At 34.2% G+C, this 26347-nt stretch overlaps 1 protein-coding gene across 5 annotated transcripts in view; it reads right to left on the bottom strand.

Moving 5' to 3' along the window:
• Positions 1-784: 784 nt before the first annotated feature.
• Positions 785-26347, bottom strand: part of LOC108972737 (IQ motif and SEC7 domain-containing protein 3) — a 135937-nt gene continuing 110374 nt past the window's right edge. For 3 of the 5 annotated variants that reach the window (XM_018939491.1, XM_018939493.1, XM_018939495.1), the window contains 6 exons: positions 9936-10231; positions 8997-9252; positions 3880-4448; positions 2471-3735; positions 1584-2409; positions 785-1506 (listed from right to left, as the gene is read on the bottom strand). In XM_018939491.1, the coding sequence (XP_018795036.1) occupies positions 1013-1506; positions 1584-2409; positions 2471-3735; positions 3880-4448; positions 8997-9252; positions 9936-10231 (3706 nt within the window). In that variant the 3' untranslated portion in view covers positions 785-1012. Of the gene's footprint in view, positions 1507-1583; positions 2410-2470; positions 3736-3879; positions 4449-8996; positions 9253-9935; positions 10232-11762; positions 11946-22016; positions 22397-26347 lie in introns of those variants that run through there. The other 2 variants (XM_018939492.1, XM_018939494.1) reach the window with 2 other exon arrangements.

The raw sequence follows: 26347 nt of genomic DNA on the forward strand, positions 1-26347 counted from the left end.
TTTCTAAAATAAAAATAAAAAGAACAAAAACCAAAAAATTAAATAATAATTTGTAGCAACTCAAACCCAAATGATAACAAAAATTTAAACTTATAAACTTTAAATTTCATATCTAAATAAAATTTCAATTCGTTTTGAAAATTAAAAAAGTTGCAACTTCAATTAAAGTGTATTCAACAAAGACATAATTTTTCTTTACGCTTATTTCATATAAGTTATATTGCCATAGATTTAACCCTTACTCTTCTCCAAAAATTCAAATTCAAACAAAAAACAAATTGATTCGAAAGCTAAAATTACTTTTTCGATATTAACAATAAGGTTACTTCATTTCGAATCATATTATTAATTTTAAATCAAAAAATACTTTTCCGATATCAATACTTTTCTCGATTTATTAAATTTGATTGAATCGAAATATAAAACTTTTAATTTCACCAAAAAAATAAAAATAGTTATTATTATTTATTATGATTATTTGAATTTCAATTAATATATATATATATATATATATATATTTACAAATAAAATCATTACAGTGCATAAAATCTATTAAAACAGAACAAACATTGGTTTTAAACCACACTAAAATAGTATTTAAGACGTTGTTGTTGTCACTACTATAATATACAGCTTTTTCGAATCATATTTAAGCAGTTTTAATAAGGAAAAATCCAAGTAAATTGTTAGTAGCAGCTAACGATCACAATTCAACTGTGCTTTGCTTACCAGCTTGATTCTCGGACATAACTTTCAACTGAACAATTAATCTTATATTGTGAACTAAATTTAATTTAAAGAAAATAAAACATTTGTTGAGCCATACTTTTCTCCAATATGCCACATAACCGAAGCTTGCTTACACTTTCCATAAGCTTAATTAAAGAATTGAACTATTTTGGTAATAATTTACACACCCCTACAAATTTACAAAAAAAAAAAATCACTCCCTCCCTTAAAGTACATACAGTTATTTCATTTAATCCTGCAAGCGACGTTACTCTCTCAATGTTCACACTTCGGTGGAACGACCGCTTTCATCGGAGCGCGATAATTTGCGCTCGCGTCCGCTACCCGGCACGCGCCCTGTAATCGAACCCTGCATTGATGAATGCGCTTGCTGTTGTTGTTGCTGTTGCAGCAGCGCCGATTGCTGCGGTTGCTGCTGTAACTGTTGTATTTGTTGCTGTTGCTGCTGCTGTTGTGCCACCAATTGTTGTTGTATAAGTATAGCATGTGGTTGACTGACAAATCCCGCTGTCGCATGTGAATAGGCGCCACTTGCATTTGGATAAATGACCGTGGCACCTACATTGCCTCCCATCGCGACTGCTGCGCCGGCGGGTAGATTGAAGCGCATTTTAGCCGCGGCGGCATTGGCGGCTGCTGCAATGACGGCGGCATTCTCACGCGATGCGCTGCTTGTGGTGGTCGATTGAAAGGAAATGGACATCCCGCTGTCCAATGAACCTACGCTACCGCGCCGTTGTGGCTTCTCGTTGCCAACTGTAAATGGTAACAAAATAACATTAGTTGTAGTTATATGAAAAAATAAAATTATAATTATATGCATTGATACCTACATTGCTCATGCATGTCGAGTAAACTGTTGCTGAGCGCGCTGCGTTTCAGTTGCTGCGTTGGATCGTTTGCATTCGGTGCGAGTTCGCCGGCGGGTGTTGCCTGATACGCGCCCACCTCTACATCGGCTACACCACTATCACGGTTTTCAGAACTCCCGGCTGTACGATTGCGTGCTGACTTCTGGCGCTCCAATTCGGCTTCGATGCGCAATGCCTCCATTTCATCCATCTCGCTGATGGACTCCTTTAGATCCTCGGCAAATTTGCAGCGATCGTGCTCGTTGCGCGCATTGAATGTGATTAGTATTTTGCCATCGACTTTTTGTGACAGTTGAATGCAAAATGGATAATTGGCTACGTCGAGTAATGTTACCACCATGCCGCAAAGTGGGAAGCTATTACGGAACGTATACGTTACGGAGGACTTCTTTCTGCTGAATATCTTGGTGATCACTAGCAAATCGTTGAAGAGGAAAACTTCGCGTTGATGTACTCCAGGACGTTCCTTCTTATTGACGTCGGGTATTTCATAGAGACGGCAATAGCAAACGAGCCGCCTATGCGGTAGTGCCAAATTAGGTTTCTTACCCACAATTGTGGCCTGCACCTTCATCACTTGTGTCACATGGTCACTGCCGGGTTTAAATTCATTAGCTTTGACGCGCTCGTAAATGCCAGCGAGCATATCCTTCTCGATATCATGACAATCGTCAATGCCACGCAAATTCTTAATGAAGTCTTCAACGCGCATGCGACGCTCCGGCTTAAGATTGGGTGTATGTAAGTCAGTGTTCAGCATGATGATAGCAAAAGCCAAAACGAATATCTATTAAGAGAGAAGGTTAGAACTTTAATAATCATTCAATCGTAAAGCGTTCTTCACCTACCGTATCTGAAGATCTTAAACGCCCAACAATATCCTGGTTACAATGGCAGAAACGCTGTGAGAACACCTCCATTAGCCGCTCTATCTTTTGTGCTTCGCCTGGCATGCGGAAGTACGCTTGGAACTTGCGCAACGCCACATCCACCTGCATACCGGAAAGATCCAGCTCCAATGCGAAGCAGTTCAACACCGCCATATTAAATTGGTTCTGCAAATTGCCCAAATACTCGCCGATCATCTGTCGCGACAAACCCTTACGCGAGATAAGAAAGCGCGCCACACCTTGTGGCGTATTTTCGAGGAAGCCACGCCGTATCAAATAAGTGATGCCCTTCTCTGGTTTCTTATTGAACAGATTCAAACCAACGCGGTACTGACGCTTGCGTATTGTTTCTGAAACCTTGTAATTCTGCAGAGGCGCCGTCGTATTCAAGTGATGGTCCTGTTGCTGTTCGTGCTGCTCATACTGCGCTGCAGTTGTGTGTGAAGATATGGCATGATCATCGGACGTATTGGCCGCGCCAACAACACTGCCACCACCACGTCCGTCGGTCACCATACCAGCCTGTGCTAGACTAAATGCCACCGTGCCCACATCATTGTTATGTACGAATTGTTGTGAACTCGAGAGGGCTGTGTTACGCTTCCACGTTTGTGGAGAATTCGAACGATCCGAACCAATGTCACTGTTGACGGCGATACGATCGGCCGATGTGACGCTTGAGTCGCTACCCGAGCTCTGCACGGATGTGAGACTGCCATTCTCGGCGCTTTTGCAGAGCCCGTTCGAGCGTAATAGTGATGGTGGTGGTGGTGTCTGACGCATCATTAGCATGTGTTGATGTTGTTGCTGTGCTGCCAGATGCTGTGCGTGCTGTTGTGCTGCTATAGAGGAAGTGCGCTTCGGCACTTCGGGTGGCACTTTCTTGCGTTCGGCCGATGTGCTGCCGGGCGCGCCTTTGGGTCGCATGTAAATTTGTGCCGCTGAATAGTAGGGTGTGTGTGGCGATGTTCCACTTGCTACACTCGCCCACGACGTATTCAACGAGCTGTCCAAGTGCGAATTGTTCGCCGAGCTGGCGTAACTGGCCTCGTGTGGTGGGACTTGATAATAATGTGTGGCTAGATGTTGACTGCCGTAGAAATGTGGCTCGGTGGCATGTAAGAGGTTGACGTGTGGGTGTGTGGTTGAACCAAGTGTGCCGCCGGAAGATGTTGAAGATGCGGAGGAGCCACCACCGCCACCAATGGGAACCGATGATGCGCCTAAAAAATGGGCAAAAAAAAAGAGAAATGTTAGAAAGAAAGGAGGTAGAAAATTTTATTTAAAATAAAAAGACACAAAAAATTTGGAACATAATACGTAATAAACTAACAATTAAAACCCGAAAAGCCTCAATCACGACTCACCTGACTGGCTGCGCGGTATCGGGCTGCCATCCTGCTGCCGACGCTCGCGCATCGACAGCGAGCGGGTGGGCGGTGTACGCGCTGAAATGGCATTCGACGACACAATTGGCACCGATGTGGCGCCCACCACACTGCCCGGTGGTCCTGCCAAAATGGTAACACGCGCATGTTGCTGCTGCTGTTGTTGCGTTTGTGACTGTTGATAGACATACGGTGACGTAGTGCCCGGTGATTGTAATTGCTGTTGTTGCTGTTGCTGCATCAAATCTAGCTGAGATTCAGTTGCGCTGCCATATGCTGAGGATAATGACGAATTGGAAGCAGGCACGTCTTCGATGCCTCCAACTACGGCACCAGTACCACCAGCGCCACCAGATACAATAAGTACGCGGCGGCTAAGACGTTTCTCAGCTTTGGCCATAGCGGTAATTGAGGCAAACTTTTTCACCATCATATAGTGGCGGAAGGCGCGCTGTATCGTTACGGCTGCATTACGTGCGCGCACACCGCCGTACTTTCGCTCCAATAATTCAATTTGTTTCTCCAACAAATCTTGTGAGAGCTCGTATCTGTGGTAGACAAAGAAGAAGAAGATATTATTATAACGGCTGTATGTAAGTTTATTTGTATGCGTATAAGTGAGACTTGGCAGCGAAATGCTTAAAGTGGCATTGCATAACGTGAAAATTCTGTAATACAAAGCAACAAGAACAAAAATCGAAGAAAAATAGCTTACAAGCCCATATGTATTATTATGCCTACCTACACACATAAGTACAAGTAATCAATTATTGACGCGTATGTATATTTGAAAAGCAAAAATTTTCAAAAAATCGAAAATTGCCAAAAGCAAAACGGCGTAAATCGGAAAATAACACGTAACAGATAGGTATATATATACATATATATATAAATATGTTTATATATGTACATATATAGTTATAGTATATGTATTGATCGCTGATTAGTTTGCTGACTGTTTCTATAATTGTTAGGCGCAGGCGCTTCTTTTTGGCTACGCCACACTTTTGCTGAAACTGGCACCGACGTGGGAGCTGAAAGGTCGGTAGGGCTCTGGAATCTTTCGACTACTGAAGGCAAAAGTTTAAAATGAAATTTTTTACAAATATAACTTCAAAGCGCGCGCGTCATACGAGCGCTGACGTACAAGCCACAGGTCCGCTGCCGACCAACACACTAAAAACCCAATTGTTAATTTGTTTTGCACAAATTTACGCGCCTGCGTGTAGGTATTCGTGTTGTTGCGCATCTGTGTGAATTTTAATATTTTTTTGCTTTCCACTTTGCGGTTATGCGCGATAAGATAAATACTTTTGTTGAAAATTTTATCTTATCTGCTCATGCTTGTCATTCTTACACAAACAATTTGTAACATTTATGATCACTTTATGATGATATTTAAATTCTAAACATATTTGCGAAAATCACAATGTGTGCGCAGGCAAAAATAGTTGAGAAATTTTTTAAAAAGTAAACCTAGAAATAATTGAAACAAAAAAAAAAAGAGAAAACAAAATTAATCAATTGACACAGCTAACTCTAATTAAATGCTAAGAAATAAACAATTGTTATCATATAATAAAGCGATCGGCTGACGCGATAAAGATTCGGAGCTATTAAAGTGTCTGTGAAGTGTTAGTGGCAATTGTTTTCATAATCCATAATAAGATAATAAGGCATTCAGCGAAATCCCTTATAGTAAAGTACGATACGACGAAAAAAAGCAGCTAGAAAAACAGCGGCTGATAAGCTCAAAACAAAAGCTCTATTTAGACATATACCATACACATATGAATGGTGTCTTTTATAAGCGTAGATTTGCTGGGGGATGGCTGTCAAAGCAGCTGTTAAAGTAAAAATATTTATTCAGAATAAGTTACAACGAAATATAAAATTTTCTAGAGCGAAACCTATCAAACAAACTGTCAAATTAAATAAACTTGGGAAGGTCTTATAACTTAGAGGGTTAGCGGTAGTCAGAATTAAAAAAAAAAATAATAAATACAAATAAATATAATAAATAATAATAAATAATAAATATTTTTTTTTGCATTTCCGTGAAAATTTCACGTTGGTCCGATAGTTAGTATTTGAGTTATTCGACAAATAACAAAGAGAGTTCGGCACTTCAAAGCTCTAGAGTGAAACTTTAAACGCGTTTTTCTCAAAACCAAATTTTTTGAACTGGCGACAACTGTAATTCGAAAACCGCTCAGTAGATTTTAATGAAATTTATACAGCTTTTAGAATACATAATAAACTTTCGATCAGGCCCAGGGTTACCTATTTATAAAACAAAATTTTTGTCCGATTGATTTTAGATTAATCTCCAAGGAGTTATGGTTGTTAACACAAGTACTTTTTTTGGAACAGGGTCAACACAAAAAACTATAACTTTGGAAATAACTTTTTTTTTGAAATTTCTGTGACTTCAAATCAACACATTATATAATAAGGCCATATTACTACTTATGTAAAATAACCGATTTAACAGCCAAAAAAAAAAATTACTGAAAATTGTAATTTTTTCGTGCCTCTGACTACACCTAACCCAAAATTCAAAAAATTAATTTTTTTGAGGTTTTTTTTGGGAGGGAAAGAAACAAGCGAAATTTCTAGGGCTTGTAGTTATATGTTTAAATATCATTTACAAATCCATATTTTATAGTAATTTATCTTCTTTTTAAGAATTGAGAAAAAATTGGTTTTTGACCAAAAAAATTTAACTTTGTGTTGTTTAAAAATATGTTCAAACTTTACTTTTCTTAGTTTTTTTTAGTTTAAATAAAAGATAATTGAATGCCAAAGATAGTAAACTCTGCCCCAATTCCATACAACATTTAGTTGTTTTTCTATCCTGCCCGCCAATTAAGCAAAATCGTAAAAATGAACAACCGAGAAATCGTGCGTCAAAGTTTTCACTCTCTGCCCAATCGGTCATATAATTGCTAGACGCTCGGTCACTATTTCCCTTCTAGCTTCGAAAATATTTCGAATTCCCATCTAAAAATTTGGGGACATATTCTTATATTATTTTTAAAAACATTTTAGCCAAAAAAAATAATAATAGTAATCACAATAATCGGGGAAATTTATGCCTAAACATTCGTAATTTTTACCGTCATGGTGATAATTCCAACATATGACAAAATTCGGGATTAACGAACCTGAAAGGACTCTCCAGGCTCCATTAAAAAAACAAAAAAAAAAAAAAAAGAGATAACTACCTGGTTAAGTTTATATAATGAAGACATATGTATTTGGCCCATAAACTTTTAACACCGAATATAGAGCCCATATTACACTATTTAGACACTACCGTCAAATAATTTAAGAACACTGCTGTTTTTTATTAAAAATAAATCTTCATTTCTAAAAAGAGATCATTTATATAAAAGTCTATACATATTCTATATAATAACTAAAAATTTTCAAATATTTTTTTATTGCAGCAAAAGTAAGAGTGGGCGAAGTCTAACCTAAGATACTCTCTAATATTAAAGGAACGAAAGGAGTAATATTTTGTCGCGATATCTTTTAAATTTTTGCGAAAGATATATGTATGTATATTTGAAGTTTAGAAATTCCGTACATTTCAGGGCCAACCTCACAATTATTTTCACAATATACTACTACTACATGTTATATAGATCCTAGAAAATGTTATGAAAGCCTTTTTAATATCAGATAACATTATACTTAGTTATTTACATTACTTACAACATATATGCCTTTTCATTTTTGAAGTTGCTGTAGTTCATTAAGTTTGGTCATAGCTGTACCTAATAATATCATCGGACACGTAAATATCAACATATGGGAAATTACACTAAATAGCGTTGATCTTTCAAATATGTTCTTTCTTATTTTTAATTGCAGACATGTTCCTAAAATGTTATCCAGACTGTTTTGTACAAATACAAAGGTGAGAAATGCATTTCTGATTTGGTTACTTGTAATTATTTATTGTTATTTATAAACATTTTGTGCAAAAATACAGCACACCGGAATGTCGTTGTTGAATGACGTCAATAAGACTTTAGGGTGGGCCTTAAATAAGAAATTAATAATTAATTAATGTATTTTTTTGTATTATTTGGTGTTGTCGAAGTTAAGTTTTTTACGGGGAAATATCGAGGCGACACCTTAGACTATATTAGTTATTTTGGATGTCATATGCAAAACAATAACCCGACTTTTAATATTTAAGATTTTGCGGGCCAACATTTTTATTTTAAAGGGTTATATAACGCAATATTGGAATTAAATAGAACACACAGTTTTTAGTCTTTCAATCATAAAGTATATAGTATAGAGTTATTTATGGATTAGCATATCCAGCAAATGGCCTCCACGGCTTCCGCACTCGTTTGTCGTTGTTTGTTTGGCTGAATTTCATTTATGCGTTGAATCTCTCCCTTTAAGACACGTGTCATGTAACGCCCCATTTTTACTAAGCCCTTTATTATGATATGTGTATGTACATGCCTCTGATAATCTATGATACAATTTTCAACTGTATATATTGCTTACTTAGATTTCGTTGCTAGTTCGTGAATTCTTGTCCAGAAGTAATACTGTAACAATGCATCAACCTCCATATTCGCTAGCAATGTCTAATTGTGTCTCCTTTCTATTTCCTAAAATAAAAAGAACCATTGAGGGCGGAGGGCTGAAAGTCAGTGAAAGAGCTGAAGACTATCCTAAAACTCGAGGTTGAAAAATGTTTAGACGATTGGGAGAAGCTCTAGCATAAGTGCATAATATCGAACGAGGACTATTTTGACAACATTAAAGTAGACAAATGAATAAATATTTTTTTCAAAAACAAAATTCGCGTTGTTGTTTTTATACACATGTATTTTAGTTCCTTAGGCTCAACAGAAAAATCCTAATGTTCCATGATATATTAGACTTCAATTACTTATTAACAGTTCTTTTATCAATAAACTCATAATAAAAATTAAATATTAAACTGTCAGTTGCCTATATCATTTTGATTAGAGAGTATATTTCCGTATCAACGTAAATGGCAAATCATTTTCACCTCTAATAAAAAAATTAATAATTATAAGTGGATTTTTATCAAGACTTACGCTGTCTGTGCACGTGCACGCTTCAGCACATCGCTCCCATTCCGTATGGAATTCTTCTTATGCATATTTTGCTGTATGGCTGATGGTGAAGTGCTGCCTGGACCGCCGCTGCCAGCCACACCAACCGCACCGCCGGTGCCAACACCGCTGCCGGCAATCACAACGGCACCACCGTGATGATGATGATGGCCATGCAGTAGATGATGATGATGATGCTGGTGATGTAAGCTCACATGCTGGCCATGATGCATGCCACCTGTGTGGGGGGAGGGGTGTAAATAATGAAAAGGATGTTACCAAGAAATACATCAAAATTTAGAGGAATAAAAAATGAAGAGAAGATAATTAAGTTATAAAGCTCAGTGGACATATCCGAAATATATGTATAAAAAAATGCAATTTTTTTTTCAACACTTACCCCCTCAAATGTTAGTGATTGACAAAAAACTCCTCCCTCAAGCCAGGCGCGGGTTTTTTTTAAGTTTGAAAAGTCAATTTTCTGAATATATGATGGTTATTTTTGAGAAACGAAAATTAATTGGTGAAATTTTACATTGCATGAAAAAACGAAAATCCGAGGTTAATTGAATAGAAAACTAATAAAAAGCGACCGCTTAGAGTTAAGCTACAGTGCCTGGCTAGAGGGAGAATTTTTTTGTCAATCAAAAAAAATTATTTGAAGCACTCGAAAACATATAGTATATGTTTATGTATGTAAGTGTGAAAGCTAGTGTGCTTAGTAAAGCCGACTTTAACTCTCACACATACAAATTATAGCACATACTTAAAATTTACTTTTATTATGAAAGCGGTTCAGTTTACATAAGATATATTATATTATATATTTACTATATATAATGATTCATACATACATATAAGTGATATAAACACATATGTATATGTATATGGTATAAAAAAATTCCTATGCGTCCAACTCACCAGTTCCCGTTGCTGCAGCGGCTGCTGACTGATGTGCAATTTGCTGTTGATGGCACGAGTTTGCATATTGTTGTTGTTGCTGTTGTGGATGATGCTGCTGGTAAATCATGTGCGATTGTTGCATTACGGGATAATTTATAGCAGCGCTGGAAGAGCTCGAGGGTATGTAGTGTTGCTGCAGATAAACATAGCCGCCACAATCCGTTGACAATGTGGAACCGGACGTTGTGGAGCCCGATGGTGCAGCAATGTCATATTGGGTGGAACCGCTACGATCGATGGATTTTTGTGGGAAACTAGAAAATATAAAGAATTCAATTCCAATTAGTTACTTACTAGAAGTAAAATGGAAAAATTAAATAAATAAAGGAACTAATAAATAAATTAAATTACGACTGTAATTTAGTACATTGAAGATTTTTCTTCAATATAGATTCTGCCAAAGATAATATTCAAAATTAATTACTTCACAAAATTATCTTGTTTTTGTTCATTACTTTTTGCCTTAGTTTTTACTTGAAATATAGGTGGATAGGTGGATCTCCTGAAAGTCTGTGCTAAATGGCTTACTACTAAGCAAAATTCAAATATACTAGTACAATCTAAATCCTCAGCCCTAAAGCATAAGCCTCAGATTTAACATCGTTTTATAAACGCTGCTTCGAAAGAGATAATGGCACATTTTAGGTATGGTCCTTGAGTAATAATAGTACGAGTTACATTTTCCTTTCGGTAAATCTGTAATGGGTTCCAGGATATAGTGATATTACTGGTAATTGAAGCATATCATCTAGCCAGATCAGGTATAACGCTACAATTAGACTCCAAAAAGAGGGAATTTATACGCACTGGTTGTTTGTAGATATGTAATCGAAAAACATATATCTTAGTCTTAACGGAGTCTATCTCCAGCTTTTTCAGCAACCAGACAAATAATGTTACATAATGGAATATGGATCGATCATGGCGTCTATTCAAATTCAAAAGGAACGAAATAAGAACTGGAGTAAGAGTACTACTGGCAGATGTGGCAGCAGACTGTGAACACCAAAAAAAAAAAAAAAAAAAAATATAATCAAATTTGCATTGTTTTTAAACTGTCAGTCATTTCTTTAATTTTCTTCCATAATATTTACATTGACTTGTTAGAGCAATTATTGGACTATTTAATTTGGTTTAGAAGTTACTATATTTTTGTAAAACAACTTCAACAAATACACAGATACTTAAACTAAATCACACCAATAAAATAGTTGCGGTTTTCGATACATATTTCTTAGACAACATTTGCCATTTGCATTTGTTGCACAACACTGTCTTTCTATACATTTTTATTAGCATTTATTTGTTATTATCATTACTTTGCGCTTTTATTACTTTCGAAAGCAGCTGCTTGCCAATGGCAACTACTTTTAAACATCTCATAAAATTATTGCATATTTATAGATTTTTGTTGCAATTTTTCAAGACATTGTTAGTTATTTCGTTGTTTTCGTGCATTAACGAAAAAATCAGGTCACCCTTTACTTTATTTATGTCTGTTTGTTGGCACACGGTTATCGGCTTTTGTACGAATTGGGACGACAGACCAGCCGATACAATAAAGTAATGCAATATTTTGCACCTGATTTCTTTATTTGATCTTTATTTATTTTGTTATTGGGTAAACTCAAAAACACGAACACCTGTTTTGAAAGCCAAACCAGATGCAGGCGAAATAAAACGAAGACTGCGGCAAATTTTGCTTTTTATGGCGCATTAAAATTTAATTTAAACAATTACACTTTTATTGATTGGTTAGTTTTTTCATTTACTATTTCTTGTTACCTTTCACCAATTATAAAACCCGAAATGCAAATGATCATTCTGTCGCGCTTGTGGTAGCAAAAGAATACTTGCTAAATAGTATGTGTAAATCACAGCATTGAAGTAAACGTTTATACGTTAAATTCTTTATGCAATATCATTTCTGTCCGAATCACTACAACATTTTTACTCCGTTTCTAGGTGTTTACGCCGTCAAGGATACGTATAAACTAAAAGCGGTGGCGGTAGTGCCTCTTCCTACTGCCACGCATGCGCAACACAGTGACGTTGAAAGTGATCGTGCGCAGCATAAATTTGTGCGCAGATATGTGTTCCCGACTGACTTAAGTTTAAGGTGACCAGTTAAAATGAAGAAATTTTAGTAATAATAAAGATAGGAATATAATATGTAGGTTGCTTTCCATTTTTCGGGATTTTGACAGCACTCACAACTTTGTCGAAAAGTTCTTGTTATACATACTAAAAAAGTTTTGGCATACGTGAGCTATTGTATATGGTAACTTAAAATATTCATCTCATCATCGATGAATCGTGGATTTACGCGTATGAGCTCGTAAGTAAAGAGCAATCGACTGTAGGGATGGTTCAAGATGAGCCGAAATCAACCAAAATTATTCGCACACGAAGCACTTTCAAGCAAATGATTGATTGTTTTTTTAAAAAAAATTGTTATGTCGTAACAATACCACTGGAACAACGTAGTCAACTCTGTGTGGTACATCAACAATATTTTTCAGTTGTCTTTCAAAAAAATATTAGGAAAACCAACCGCCTCACACATAGTCTGAAACAACTGTATTCTTGAGAACGCAAAATATCAATTTGATTAGTTATCTACCGTATGGTCCTGATTTGGCACCGACTTACTTCTTTTTATTCCCGTACGTAAAAAATAAACGGCGGTTGATGCGTTTAGAATGCATGTTTTGGAGATACCTCAACCAGAGTATCATAAGTGTTTTGACAATTGGTTAAAACGCCTGAAAAAAGTGTATAAATAAATCTTAATGGGGAATATGTTGAAAATGCTACTGCGATTTTCAACGATAAATGTAATTATTTTATAATAATAAAAAATATATATTAATCTCAGTTAGTGATTAAAATTTATCCCTTAGCTGGTCACCTTAAACAACCCTCATAAGTGGCTTAAGAGCCAGCGCACATTTGAATCGAATTTATATAATGAAATGAGAAAAAACACATGGATGATAGAAATGCGTAGATCTTCACAGTCGATATATACTTATGAACAGCCGTTTGGCAAGGAAAACTTACAAACTATTGGATATGTTATATCTACAAACTGGCGGCGTAAGAAAATTAAAGCAAGTGGACAGGGATTTTTTTGTATTTATACTTTTTTGTATTAAAATGAAGTAGGAGAATAGCAAAGGTTTAGAGTAAGGAAAATAATAGAGTGCCATAGAATATATGGAGGTGCTTTTATGAAAGATTCTGTATAAATAATGAGCCTGAGTTCAGTGCAACAGGAAATAAGTTATTATGTTTGAGGTTCATATAAACTTTTGGAAAAATAGTATGTTTGCAAAGTTTTTTACACATTTTTATCTGAAAATATATTAATTTATGCTTTTAATAGAACTTATCGTTAATATTAATCTATGCTTCATAGCCGTGCCTTCAATTATGTTAAATATTAAACTTCTATAATTCCCAGTCTTGCTTTCAGTTAATTTAAAACGTCATAATAACTTAGTTGCAGTGATTAGAAAAGCGTACTGCCTCCGCCCAAAATTCATGTTCCGAAAACATTATAAAAACCAACGGAAATCAAATCTTGCATGCACTCTTTTGTACAATCTTTAGCCCCATTTTTACAAAAACATCAATCCTAGAAGACTGATGAAGTGGCAAATTGGTGTCAGATTTTATTGTTCTGGCAGATTGTTGGAGTGTTGACGTCAAATCTTAGTTGCAGCACTATACATATGTTTGTATATGAAACTTCGTGATGAAAACGACTACTTTTGAAGTTGAATAATCTCGCTAAAAAAATCTAAGACATGTGTAGATCTAAAGAAAACTCAACTTATTGCTGCACTCAAATTTAATTGTGCGGGCAGCACAGTTTTAGTTATTAATCTTCAAACTATTGCTCATTATATATAGAAGTGACAGTAAATGTTACAGAGGAGTGGAAATTTGACTAACTTATGGATCGACTAAATACGTTTTGTTCGACATTTCGGAAGTTTTCAAACAGAGGGTTGCCAGATTTAGGTTATTGTTTCCGAAATTGTCAAATTAGTTAAAACGCTGCAAGAAAAAATTTAGGCTATCAATTGAAAGTCGCTGCCGAAAAGTCCTTGGGGTGAATGTTTACCTAAAAGTATAAAGGAAAGATTCACCCAAAAAGTTCGGGTTTTGTAGCTTTTTTCAATTTTTCGAAGAGTCCTAAATAAGTTTTTTGCTTTAAATTTTTTTACTTTCTAATTATTGTATTAATTACTGTTTATAATTATTATTGGTATCTTACATATATATAAATTATATTTAACTTTCATATTTAAGTGTTAATTAAATATTAAATTTATTATTCTAATATTACAATTTTATAACACATACATATATATATGTACATATATAGATATTACTATTTTTAACATAAATTTTGAATAGTAAATATTGATATAACTAAAAATTAAACAGCTGAAAGAGTGCTCGAGCTCAATCTTAACCAGGTGAAGCACAGGTTACTTTTCGTTTACCAGCACACCTTGACAAAGAACCAAAACAGAAATCCACGAGCATTGAACATTCAAGCGGTAAACATGTCTACAACAACAACAACGTACATGCGCACATTGCAGACAATAAAAGACCATAAAGCCTGCACAGCAGTAGTAACAAAGGTAGCATGATCACTGCCAGCAATAAAACAAAATTGCAGCAACAACAAAAAAGAAAGGCGAAAAATGTAGCAAAAGGTGCATCATTTTCCAACAAACAAAGCCGTATAAAAGCAGAAAGCAACTGCACCTGGCGTTTCACACATATACATATGTATACGTATGTGTGTGTGAAAAGAAAGACAATACACAAATAGCAGGTAGCGGGAAAAATGACGAAATGAAAAAACAAAGCAGAGATGAAGACAGAAACCAATTGCAAAAACTATTAGCTGATCCTGCGGCTCAAATGCTTATACAAAATAACAAGCAGGACAGATACGCAGGACCACATGTGTTGGAATGTTTTTGTTTTTATTTTTATAAACCAACGTAACAGCATGGCGAGGAAAGGATGTGTATTGTTATTGTTGTTGTAGCTGATGTATAATTTTGGGAATAGTATGGCATGAAAGCAAAACATCTGCTCCTGCACCTACAATTATATAAATAAACACTAATTCATATATGTGTGTGTGTAAAGAGAAGAGAAACACGGCAGCGAATGGACAGGCGAAGCTAACAAGGACGTTAAAAAATTATATACAATATTAATATAAAATGTATGCCTCTGTACAATATATCTTCATATATGTATAAAAATTACGTGTAACGTTGTTTGTCCGCGATGTACCTGTAAACTACTGAACCGACTTTAGTAAAATTTAGCACTGTAACCAGCTCAAGCCAACTTAGAAGATAGGATGGTGAAAAACATTCAGAAAGAAAAAAATACTGTGAAAGCTCTATTAAGCGGACAACTCTATTAACTGGACAGAAAGACTGGTAATCAGACATTGAGAAAGCAGCCTTAAATTCGTTATTTTTTCCAATATAATTTCGGGAAACCATTGAATGATTTATTTATATAGTTAAGCCTATGAACATTAATTCTTACAGACTAGTGGAGAATTAGGATGCAAATTAGAACTCTAAAATAATTAAATTACAATTACATAAACCAATAACTTAAATTAAAAACAGAATTGAGGGTATTAATGAAGGATACCCTAGAGTGGGAAAAATCAAGAAGAATTTTCTCGGAAATCGAGTTAAACTCACGCATAGCACGATTGCGAGGAGCATATTCAGCAAAATTAGTACTTTCCTTTTTATAATAAAATGGGGAAATAGATCTGAGACAACGCTGAGGAGTATTGAAGTTTATTTTCGCTAATAAATAGGTGCAGTCAATACTTCCATTAATTACATTGAAAACAAATGAAAAGCAGAGAACGGACCGTCGATTTTCCAGTAATTTAAGATGTAAAAGCAATAAACGAGTTGTATACGATGGTATTGGGTCAACAAACTTTACGGAGCGGAGAGAGAAATTTAAGAAAGATCTTATCTTATGCAGTAATTTTAACGTGCAGGCCGAATACAGAGAATGATTTAGAAGTGATATAATTGATGTCAAAGAAAATCTGTTGTCAAAGATTACACCAAGATCTCTGATTTCAGTAACGTATTTAAGGACGCCATTAGAAATATTGTAACTTGAAGATAAGATGTTACGACCCCTACCATAAGAGATCTGAGAGCATTTATCTAGATTCAGAAAAAAGCTTCGATTTCAGGCACCAATCATAAGTATCAATATCACATTGAAGTTTGACTAAATCTTGTGGATTTTTGATTGTTGCAAAAATTTTTAAGTCATCTGCATATAACAGAAAGTTAGCGAAAGAGAAGCAACAGGAAATGTCATTGATAAACAGCACAAAGAGAGATGGACCCAAGACGCTTCCTTTGTGGCATTCCCGAAGACGCAACGAATGAATCAGATGACACTCCATCGACACTGACAACGCATCGTCTATTATGCAGATATGATTTAATCCACTGCAAGAAGACCGAGTGAAACCCTAAGGTAATAATTTTTTTAATTAGAATATTGTGTGAAACTTTGTCAAAGGCTTTAAAGAAATCTGTGTAGACACAATCTACCTGAAATACAGCGGAGAATGCAGACATACAGTAATCGCTAAAAACCGCTAAGTTTGAAACAGTGGAGCGCCCAGAGACGCATGCTGATTGACATTAATTATTGATTTTACTGCAAAAAATAATTTATTTTTAACAGAACACTCAAAAATTTTGAAACTGTAGAAAGTTAAGAAATAGGTCTGTAATTGGAGACTACATACTTTGTTCCACCTTTAAGAATAGTGGTAATGCATGTCAATTTCCAGTCAGAAATAAAATTCTCAGAGGAGAGAGACTTATTGAAGATGAGCATGAGAGGATATACCAAGGCAGTACATTTTTTTATAAGTACAGAAGCCCATCCAAATTTAATTTGGAGGAAGACTTAATATTACAAATAGCCTTGGCAATATCATCCTGTGAAAGGCACAGTGTGACAAAATTTATGGATGGGAAATTATTAGCCGAAAAAGTGGGACTATTACCAGGATCATCGTGAGCATAATTCGATTTGAAAAATTCAGCAAACAAGTTGGAGATTTCGCCAGGAGTGTATGCTGATTTATCATCCCAGCGTAAAGCAGAGGGAATGGCCGAACACGCTTATCTAGATTTTACAAAGTTCCAAAAGAACTTAGGGTTCGACTTAATTGTAGACTCCGTACTATTAATAAACCTTTTATAGAGAAACTTATCCAATTCATTAAACAGTTTTGTGCAGTGCTGATATTGAACAAAGGAAACATGAGATTTAGTTGAATAGAATTTTCTGTAGTACTTATTTCTAAGATTTTTTAAATGTTTGAGGTCATTAGTGTACCAAGGCAACTTATATGGTTATATATGTTTGAGCGGTATATTATAATGACAAAATTAGTGAACTTATTTCTGACAAATGGAGAAACTATTAGGTGTATCTAGTCCAGAAAGTAAATCATCCCATTTAATCTCAAAAAGCAAATTGTTGAGTCGTTCAAAATCACAAAATGTAAAATTAAAACCAGGTCCATCAATACATTTAACAGGAGTGAAAAGATAAGTATCCACCTCAAATGCTAGCGGAGAATATTATTTGCATATACAACTCTATAGGACTATGAGGAGGGATGTATGAGACTGCAATGAACAGAGCGTCACTGATACAAATACATAGTTGGTCCAGAATAGAATCATTATTATCAAGCATAATTAAACGAGGACGATATTTGCGATGAACTGCTAGGAGAATACCACCCCCTTTTAAACTCAAAATTAAATCTCAACTACTATCCTTTGGATTTTTATACCGACAAAAACGATTTCGCCTTTATTCGTAACTAATTTTTTTTTCTGTATTGAATAGTTTATGACATGAATAATAGTATAAAATGTATACCACAGCAACGCGTGGACGGATCTACTAGTATCCATATATAAACTACTTCAAGTTAGAATCGGTAGCTCATCACGTGGCAACTGCTCGTAGAGACTCGTGAACTTGCACTTATTGTCAATTACGTACACAAGCCACATGTACATGTATATAGTCATGCATATATTTATTGGTTTACATATAGAACATTTAGAAGCAAAAAAAAAAAAAAAAATATCACAATATACATACATATTTACAGGAAAACATGCAAATGGAAAAATAAGATTATTTGATTGCTTTTAAGCACACCTATATTTGTATATTAGGGTGGAGCGTTAATACGTTCGGAATTTTTTTTAATTATAAAATAATGTCTGCAAATTGACAACGGTTAAATGAGAAAATTTGCCTAAGAAAATTTGAAAAAGAAAGATTGAAAAATTCAAGTTTCTGAAAAGAAGGAGAAAACACGTATATTTTCATTTATTTCATTGAACACGGTATAGAAAATCAGAAAATCAACCACCCACACACTATAAAGAAATTTATTAATGGATATTATTTTCATTCAGACATTGGTACAAAGTCACCAGGAAGTTCGGTTATCTTTATATTAGGCATATGGGGCTAATGGAAGTATTGGTACGATTCAACTTCATTCATTTCATTTTAATCCTTAACATATAAACATCTTATCCCGTTATAATAATTGCTTCTTGATTTGTGTACTGGAAAGGAAAAGAATCAAGTAGAATTTAAAATTGTGCTATGTGCGCGCGATTTCGCTACATGATATAGGAATATAAAGAGAATGCCATATACCAAATTTTGTCTCACCAAAAACTGTACGGTCACTCAACTGAACTGCCAGTCTATCAATTTTTACTCCGGCCCTATAAAGCCTTGTCATATCATCCCGGCAGTAAATTTTAGCGTCTCTGGCGCATTTAGTTATTGATTTATCGCGCTTTTTATAGTTTCATCTTCACACCATCGGTAGGAGTTTTTGCAATATAGATGCTTGGCGAATTTGGTGGTTGTAGCTTTAGTGGTTAAGCTTATCAAAGGGTCGGTGCCACGCCCACTTTTGTTTTGCTCACAGGTGCCCCTGGTTACTTGGATTACAGTTTTATATCTTAATTTAGTGCATAGTTATGGTACTTTATAGGTTTTCGGTTAATGGCGATTTGTGGGCGTCGCAAGGGTCCGATTACGCTCATCTACGAACTCGACTTTTTTTGTACTATACAAAGTTTCACCAAGATTTCTCAATTTTCACTTAAGTTACAGCTTGCACGGACGGACAGGCAGACAGACAGAAATCCGGTTTTCAACTTTTCTCATCATTTTACTAAAATAAACTATTGAAATTTTCCTTCTGAAGATTGAAACGACATCTTTATATACATATATATATGTATCTATGTCCTTTTAAGTCGGCATCATTGCTAACAATAAATTTCTAAATAATAATTTGCTCTTTAACTTCTGGTATATATTTACATTTTTGTAGTAATAATTTAAAAACATATATATACATATACATACATATACTAAAATAACAATTTTTTGTAGGTCTGCTAGGAAGAAACTACGAAACAAATAAAAATAATAAATAAGTAAAATTCACTCTACTCTAATATACATACATACATTGATATTTGTGAATTTGTTTGTGTTCTCCGCATCCGCATTAGAGGCAAACAAATATAATTAGAGAAAGGAAAATTCTTTTGCCACACACAGCTAGCCATATTTGAGCACTAATGTGAGGAACACAATGCTCGCGACAGACTGCAGCGGCACGACAGTGAACTGAAAATGCCGTTGTGAATCCTACTACATGAACGTTTGTGAGAGGGCAGCAACATAACAATGGCTGGCATGTACACAAAACAACCCAGTTGTCCATTTTGTATGTACACAATTTCGTTGTTGCCATACTAATCTCATTTAAATGAAATTTTAATATTTTGTTCAAAGTGAAATTCTTTACTTTAAGTAAATAGGTAAATTTATACGTTACAAATTATCAATTGTTATTATAAATGATGTAACAGAGCTATTTTATGCTTTTATTTGTAAAATAACATCAGCTTTGTTAGAGCTTTGAATAATTTTACATTTTACATATTAGTGGCATCACCACTCTTCCTCATCTCTCTATCTTCCATTCTACTGTCAACTCTACTGTCGTCCCACTGTCGTTGGCAAATATAGGATCAAATTGAAGTTAGCGAGAACGACAACTGTCGTGTAGACGTGCAGCTGTCAAAATAGGCCCGTCCGTAAGAACGTGTGTATTTTAATATTTGACAGATGTCGTTTGCAGTCTGTCGCGAGCATTGTATTCCACACATAACATACATAAGAACGTGTGTATGAATGCATGTATGCATTTATGACGATCTCTGCTCCTATTAATATGCAACAAGTTGCAGTTGCCACTAGTTGCTGAACTTTGAAGCGCACCGCAAGACACGCGCCATCGTCATACATTTAACTTACTCTTATGCATACAAATAGAAAGAGACTTACAAACACACACAAATTAATTGGCGTGTGAATCCAAATACCTTAAAATTATATTGGAAATTGCTATTAGGAAACCTTTACTTATACAGTAACTCTATATTACACAATAAATATATGTACATACTACATTTATTTATGTACATATATACATAAGGAGTATGTATTGCATGTCGGCAGTAATTTACTTTGAACTTTTAACTTTGATGACTGTCATAGTTAACGCGATGAACTATTTTGTATGGAGTACAAAGTATAAATATTAAATGGCATATTGTAAACATATTATATTTTGTATGTGTTATTGTAATACAATAATGACGATGAAATTACTTTCTTTGTTATATAAATATATGTAATTATATTTAACAACGGATAGTAAAAACGCAAAAATGTCAATGAAATGAAATGTAATATTGATTGGTTCAAGGTTGAAAAAAAAAATCATTACCATTTTTAACATTGTATGCACGTAATGGTCCAATACTAACGCAAAAAATTGATAAAAAGATTACTGCAAAAATTTCAGGAAAAGCGCTTTAAAGTGTCCAAAGGAAAATGAAAGCATTTGAAAGATGTTCTAAAACTTATGCTAAAATCCTAATCAGAGATACACGAATTTTGAATAATTTTCGATTGTGGAGTTTACTAAGTACATATATAAATTTTTCAACCTTTCATGCCCAATGTTCCCTATAAGAAACTCGATTCTCTGTATTAATCTGCCACTTAAGGAAGGAGGATAGACACAAATAGCTATTAATTGGTATTAAAGTAGTCGCTCTAATAAAAATAACGAAAATTTCACCAAATTATGATTATTTTAATTTAATAAATTAGGTAGTCCTATTACTCATATAAAATAAATTTTTTTGATCATAAAGGCTTATTATCACTTCGAGAAAAATTATGCTAATAATTTTATGCAGACTTTTTAACCTAACATTTTACATTTTTAGTATTATTTCGACGGTTTTATGTTAATGTTAAACATACTATTTTTGGCACTAGCCTTAAAACAAAAAAATATTTCGTTGCAACAACCGCTTGTTGAATAAAAGAGGATTACGTATACGTATATACATACATACGTATATATTATATATTCAACACTGCCAAAACCCACTAATCCTAAAAGTAGGCACCAATTTTGTCGCACCACTAAAATGTGTCAAAGGATCACGCTAGCACAGTGCTGCCAAACAAAATCACCTATGTGTCAACATTTCAACTGTAAATATGTGTCTTGCAGCAGGGAAGCATTTTGTAGTTTGTTAATGAGAATATACATAAATGAAGACGCTCAAAAATGCACAAAAGAAAACAACAAATTAAGGCAGCTGTATATTTTTGAAAGGAGGAAAACGTTCTGCGTGTTTTCAAGCCGGAAAAGGAGTAACAATGACTACACAAATTTTGAGTTTTATGGTTATAATTTGTTTCTTAGTTTTTTCACCTAATTGTAAACACGCATACAATAATAGTGTATTTTTTATTTTTTGCTTTTGGTTCTTTTTACTTGCTTACCTCACTGTCGTAACGTGATGCGATGTATGGGTGCGCGTCTCTTTGTGTCGTGTCGAATAACTGACAACAGTCACGTGACGTGTCGCGGTGCGCACCACACGTCGCACTCGGCTGCGACCGTCGCCGACAACAACAACAATCGGCGGCGGTTTCTCATTACCATATTGTAGGAAGGATTCGGAATTGCCTTTACTTTCATACAACTCGGTTTCGGACATAGTCACAACACCGCAGCTGAATATTAAGTGAAATTTGGTTTGGTCGTTTGCTTTAGTCGTTTAATCAAATGTTTTTAGGTCAGGTGTAATTTTTTTGGCGTTCTATGTTGTGTTGTTGTTGCTTTTGTTTTATTTTTGTAATAATTTATTTACACTGTTCGTTTAGTTTTGACTTTATATTTAATTTTCTTTTGTTTTACATACACTTCGTTTATCTTTGGTTTTGTTGTTGTTTTTGTTTCTTAACTTATGTTTATATTTCCACTTTTTTCGTGTTTCTTTTCGCTTGTTTTCAATTCGTATTTGTTCGTGAAATATTTACTGCTTTTGCAATTGGTAACTTTTCGCACATTTTAATAGATTCCATGATCTATTTGCGCAAATCCGACATATTTATAAAAGATTCGATTTTCAAATTATGAAAGCAAGAGAAAATTGTTAATTTTTATTGTTGTTGGTGCTTTGTTGTGAATATTTAATTGGCAAATCAGGCGGCTGTGGTCGTGATTGCTGTATTTTCACAGCATGCTTTAAGAATTGTTAACATATTGTTGATATTGTAACGGTTGTGTAGTCACATGCGAGGTTATAATTTTTTTGTGTTTACTAATTTTCTTAAAAAACAAAAAACGTAACAATAACTAAAACGTTTGCTTTTCACTTTTTCGATTTTTTATTATCATCATAAATACATATACAATTTCTCTGTGAAGGGAATACGTAAAACAAAATACGAACAATAAAAAAAATTGAAATGAATAAAATAAATCCTCTAACATGTATAATATTTTTATGTGAAGATAAATGTAGTATATCTTATGAAACTATTTTAAAGCAATATCATAAAAAATAAACAATTTTAAGCATATTTTTGCTGAAACAGCAGAAACTTCCCATATTGTTCTTTAGGCAGGTATTTAATTGAATTTCAAGACTATCTTCTTCGTCATTGGTTTTCAAATAATTTCTCGAGTTATTGAAGCAAACATCTTGAAAATTTTGTTCAAAACAATTTTTTAAGGGATCGTCTCAATGTGACCCTCCCAAAAAATCACTGATTTTCGGTATGTTTTTGGTTTTATGTTGGAATTAACTAATCAGTCTCCTTTTTTTTACAAATAAATACATTCATGACGAATACAAAATCTTTTTTTTTATCTTTATTTATTGGGTGTATGATAGTTAAATAAATTTTGGTCTAAAAAATTTTTTTTAAAAGATGATTAATCTGTAGGAAAGTTGTTTTTTTAAATTTGACAAAATGGCGCGGTTTGAACGAAAAGTAGACAATACTTGCAAGATAAACCAAAAAAATTAACGTTTCCAGAGCGAACGCCGTTAAAAATTTTCTCACCAAATTGGAACTAGATATCTTCAAAACTCTTCCTTTGAGGGTAGAAAACATTTTGAAAAACACCATTCTGAGAAAAACGCGTTTAAAGATGAATGAATTTGAATTTCGATTTGAAAATTTGAGAGAATGTTTATTATACTGTATACTATCCGATAATGCAACAAAAAAAAAAAAAAACGATTTCTCGATAATTTCGTATTGAGACGATCCCTTAATAAAGTATTTGCATCATATTCGGTAGGGTTTTTAATTCGATGGAAGCAAATATGGACCCATAAACGTGATAAACTGTGAAAAAGAAGTACTCTTATAAAAAACAAAGTTTGTGTTTGAAGTACGATATCAGGAAGTTCCTTGTATTTGTACAAATTATACTTTCTAATATTGTGGAAAAAATTTGAAGCCTAATAGTCATGAACAATGTGAAAAATTTTTTATTTCAAAAATCCCAAATTATAAGTTAAAAAAAAAAATGTAATCCCAATATTTTGGACTTGAGATTACAAAACAAATAAAAAGGAAGTCAAATGTAAATTTCATAATTTTTTAATGCTTTATTTGCAATTCTAATTATGGTACGTCTAATCCTTTATAAGAGTAAATAATGATGAACGATGATAAAAGAAGAAATCAAAGCAAATGACACTTGATTTCCGTGGGGATACTATGACAATTTACTTAAGACTTATTGTAGAAAGAAGAAGGGTAATTATTGATACTGTGAAGAGATATGGTTTTAAGAATTATGCAATCTAAATATACACTGCGAACCTGCGAAAAGCTATAATGGGTTGTCCTTTCAAACGATAGTTGGGTCCACGTAACTGGAACAGATTTGAATCTTTGTTTGGACAAGAACAATTTGGCGGTCATTCCTTCAAATTATTAAGGAATGGTTTTAGCCGCTGTAATAATAAAAAATATACATACAATATATAGTATAAATCAATCTTCTCATCAATAGCTTCATAATTTTAGAACCACTATGTACGTTGGGGACTCGGTACCAGTTGTTTCTTGCAGCGCTCGTTCAAGGATTAGTAATTCAAAAGCTTACTTCTCGACAACAAAAACTTTCTTATAATGTAACCATCTTCTATTTACAAAATAGCGGGACCATTATCACCAAGTAGCTAGCAAAGTTGTCAGTGTCAATTATATGGCACATACGTTGACTTTTTTATATTTATTCAAAACTCTTCCCAAACGGTTTGGAAAAGTTTGCACTGCTTTAATGGCTTTTTCAGCAACGTTCAACGCAGTTAAATTGTTTCAACAACAAGTAGCATGAGTCACACGACTCCTTATTCATATATGTATGTATGTATATACATTTCAATATTTACTCTAAAAAAAATTCGAAAATATCCAGATCTTAGAAGGTAAGCGACTGCATCACAGCTTTGCAACTTTTACTAGCGCGACACTCGGAAATACTAGGTTATAGAAAGAGGATAGAGGATGAGAGAGTGGCGGTAAACGTGACATGCATCATTGCGCTACCAACCAAGCAATAAGCTGAAAATAGAGCTGTAGCGTACACACATAAAAATATAAATATACATATATCTATGTATGTATATCTCTATACATAATTTAAGTCATGAGGTGTTAATTACAAAATCACTGCTGCAAAACTTGAAATGCCTCAAACAGCTAATGAAATAAGAATACACATGTACATACATATGTAAGTTTCGTGTAAGTTAAATGGTTTGAAGTTGTTACTTTCATTATTTTAGCGTAGGCAACAAAAACAACATACATACACACACGAACACGCTCATAAATATATTTACACAATTCTATACATGTGTAATGTCAAAGCACATGGCTGGCTGTCTTTACATAAGCGCTTGCGTACTTAGCTACTCATGGGTTCGAGATTTTTCACATTTTAATGCAACAAATCAAATAAGTTCATTGTTGTGTATAATGTACATTTTATATACATATGTAAATGCGAAATCAATAATGCTTAAAAAAATTAACAGTAACACTTTGGTTTGAATTTAGTTGCATAAAGTGGCGGCAAGCTACGAAAGTGCAAAATCAATTTTATTAGTTATATTACGCCATCTAATATTACTATTTTCTGGCATTAGCATGGATGTATGTAGACTAAAGAGTAAATTTTTTCTTAATAAAGGCAATTATAGGTTTATAAAAAATTTATCATATTTACCAGTTTGTCTACGTACGAGGGCAGTCTAATAATTAAATGTTCTTAATTATTTTGGTCCGTTGGCAACACTATCGTATGAGAAATTTACTATTTAAAAATTCTTTTGTTAATAACAATCTGTCGAACTGCTAGTTTTATTTTACCCGGTGCCCTCCAAGGAATTTAGAAAAATCGAGAAACTCAATCCAAGGCTTTTGTATACTCTATGTCTCTTTCGATGACGGCCGTCAAAAATTTTATTATTGAGTTTGAATGTGGTCGTCGACGCATGGATCCACTGATACTTACTAGAGATCAACGAACAGTCGAAACAGTGAACTTCAACAGAGAACCAACTCCGAATTAGAGACGGAAAGGTGATGACAACCGTTTGCTTAAGTTGAGTAAAAAAATAGCAAATTTTCCACAATTATAGTTTTTACTTCTTTTTTTTTATTGATTAGAATCAAGGCAGGTTCAAAATGTCAAAAAATCGTCTTTTAGAGCTTTGAGTGAATACCAATGCTTATCGATTTCGATATATGAAGCATTTGAGAGAGGGGTTGGAATGCAAAAGGCTAATTTTCTCCATTGT

The sequence above is a fragment of the Bactrocera latifrons genome, unplaced genomic scaffold (assembly GCF_001853355.1).
Source record: "Bactrocera latifrons isolate USDA-ARS-PBARC rearing strain unplaced genomic scaffold, ASM185335v1 scaffold_42, whole genome shotgun sequence".
NCBI lineage: Eukaryota > Metazoa > Arthropoda > Insecta > Diptera > Tephritidae > Bactrocera > Bactrocera latifrons.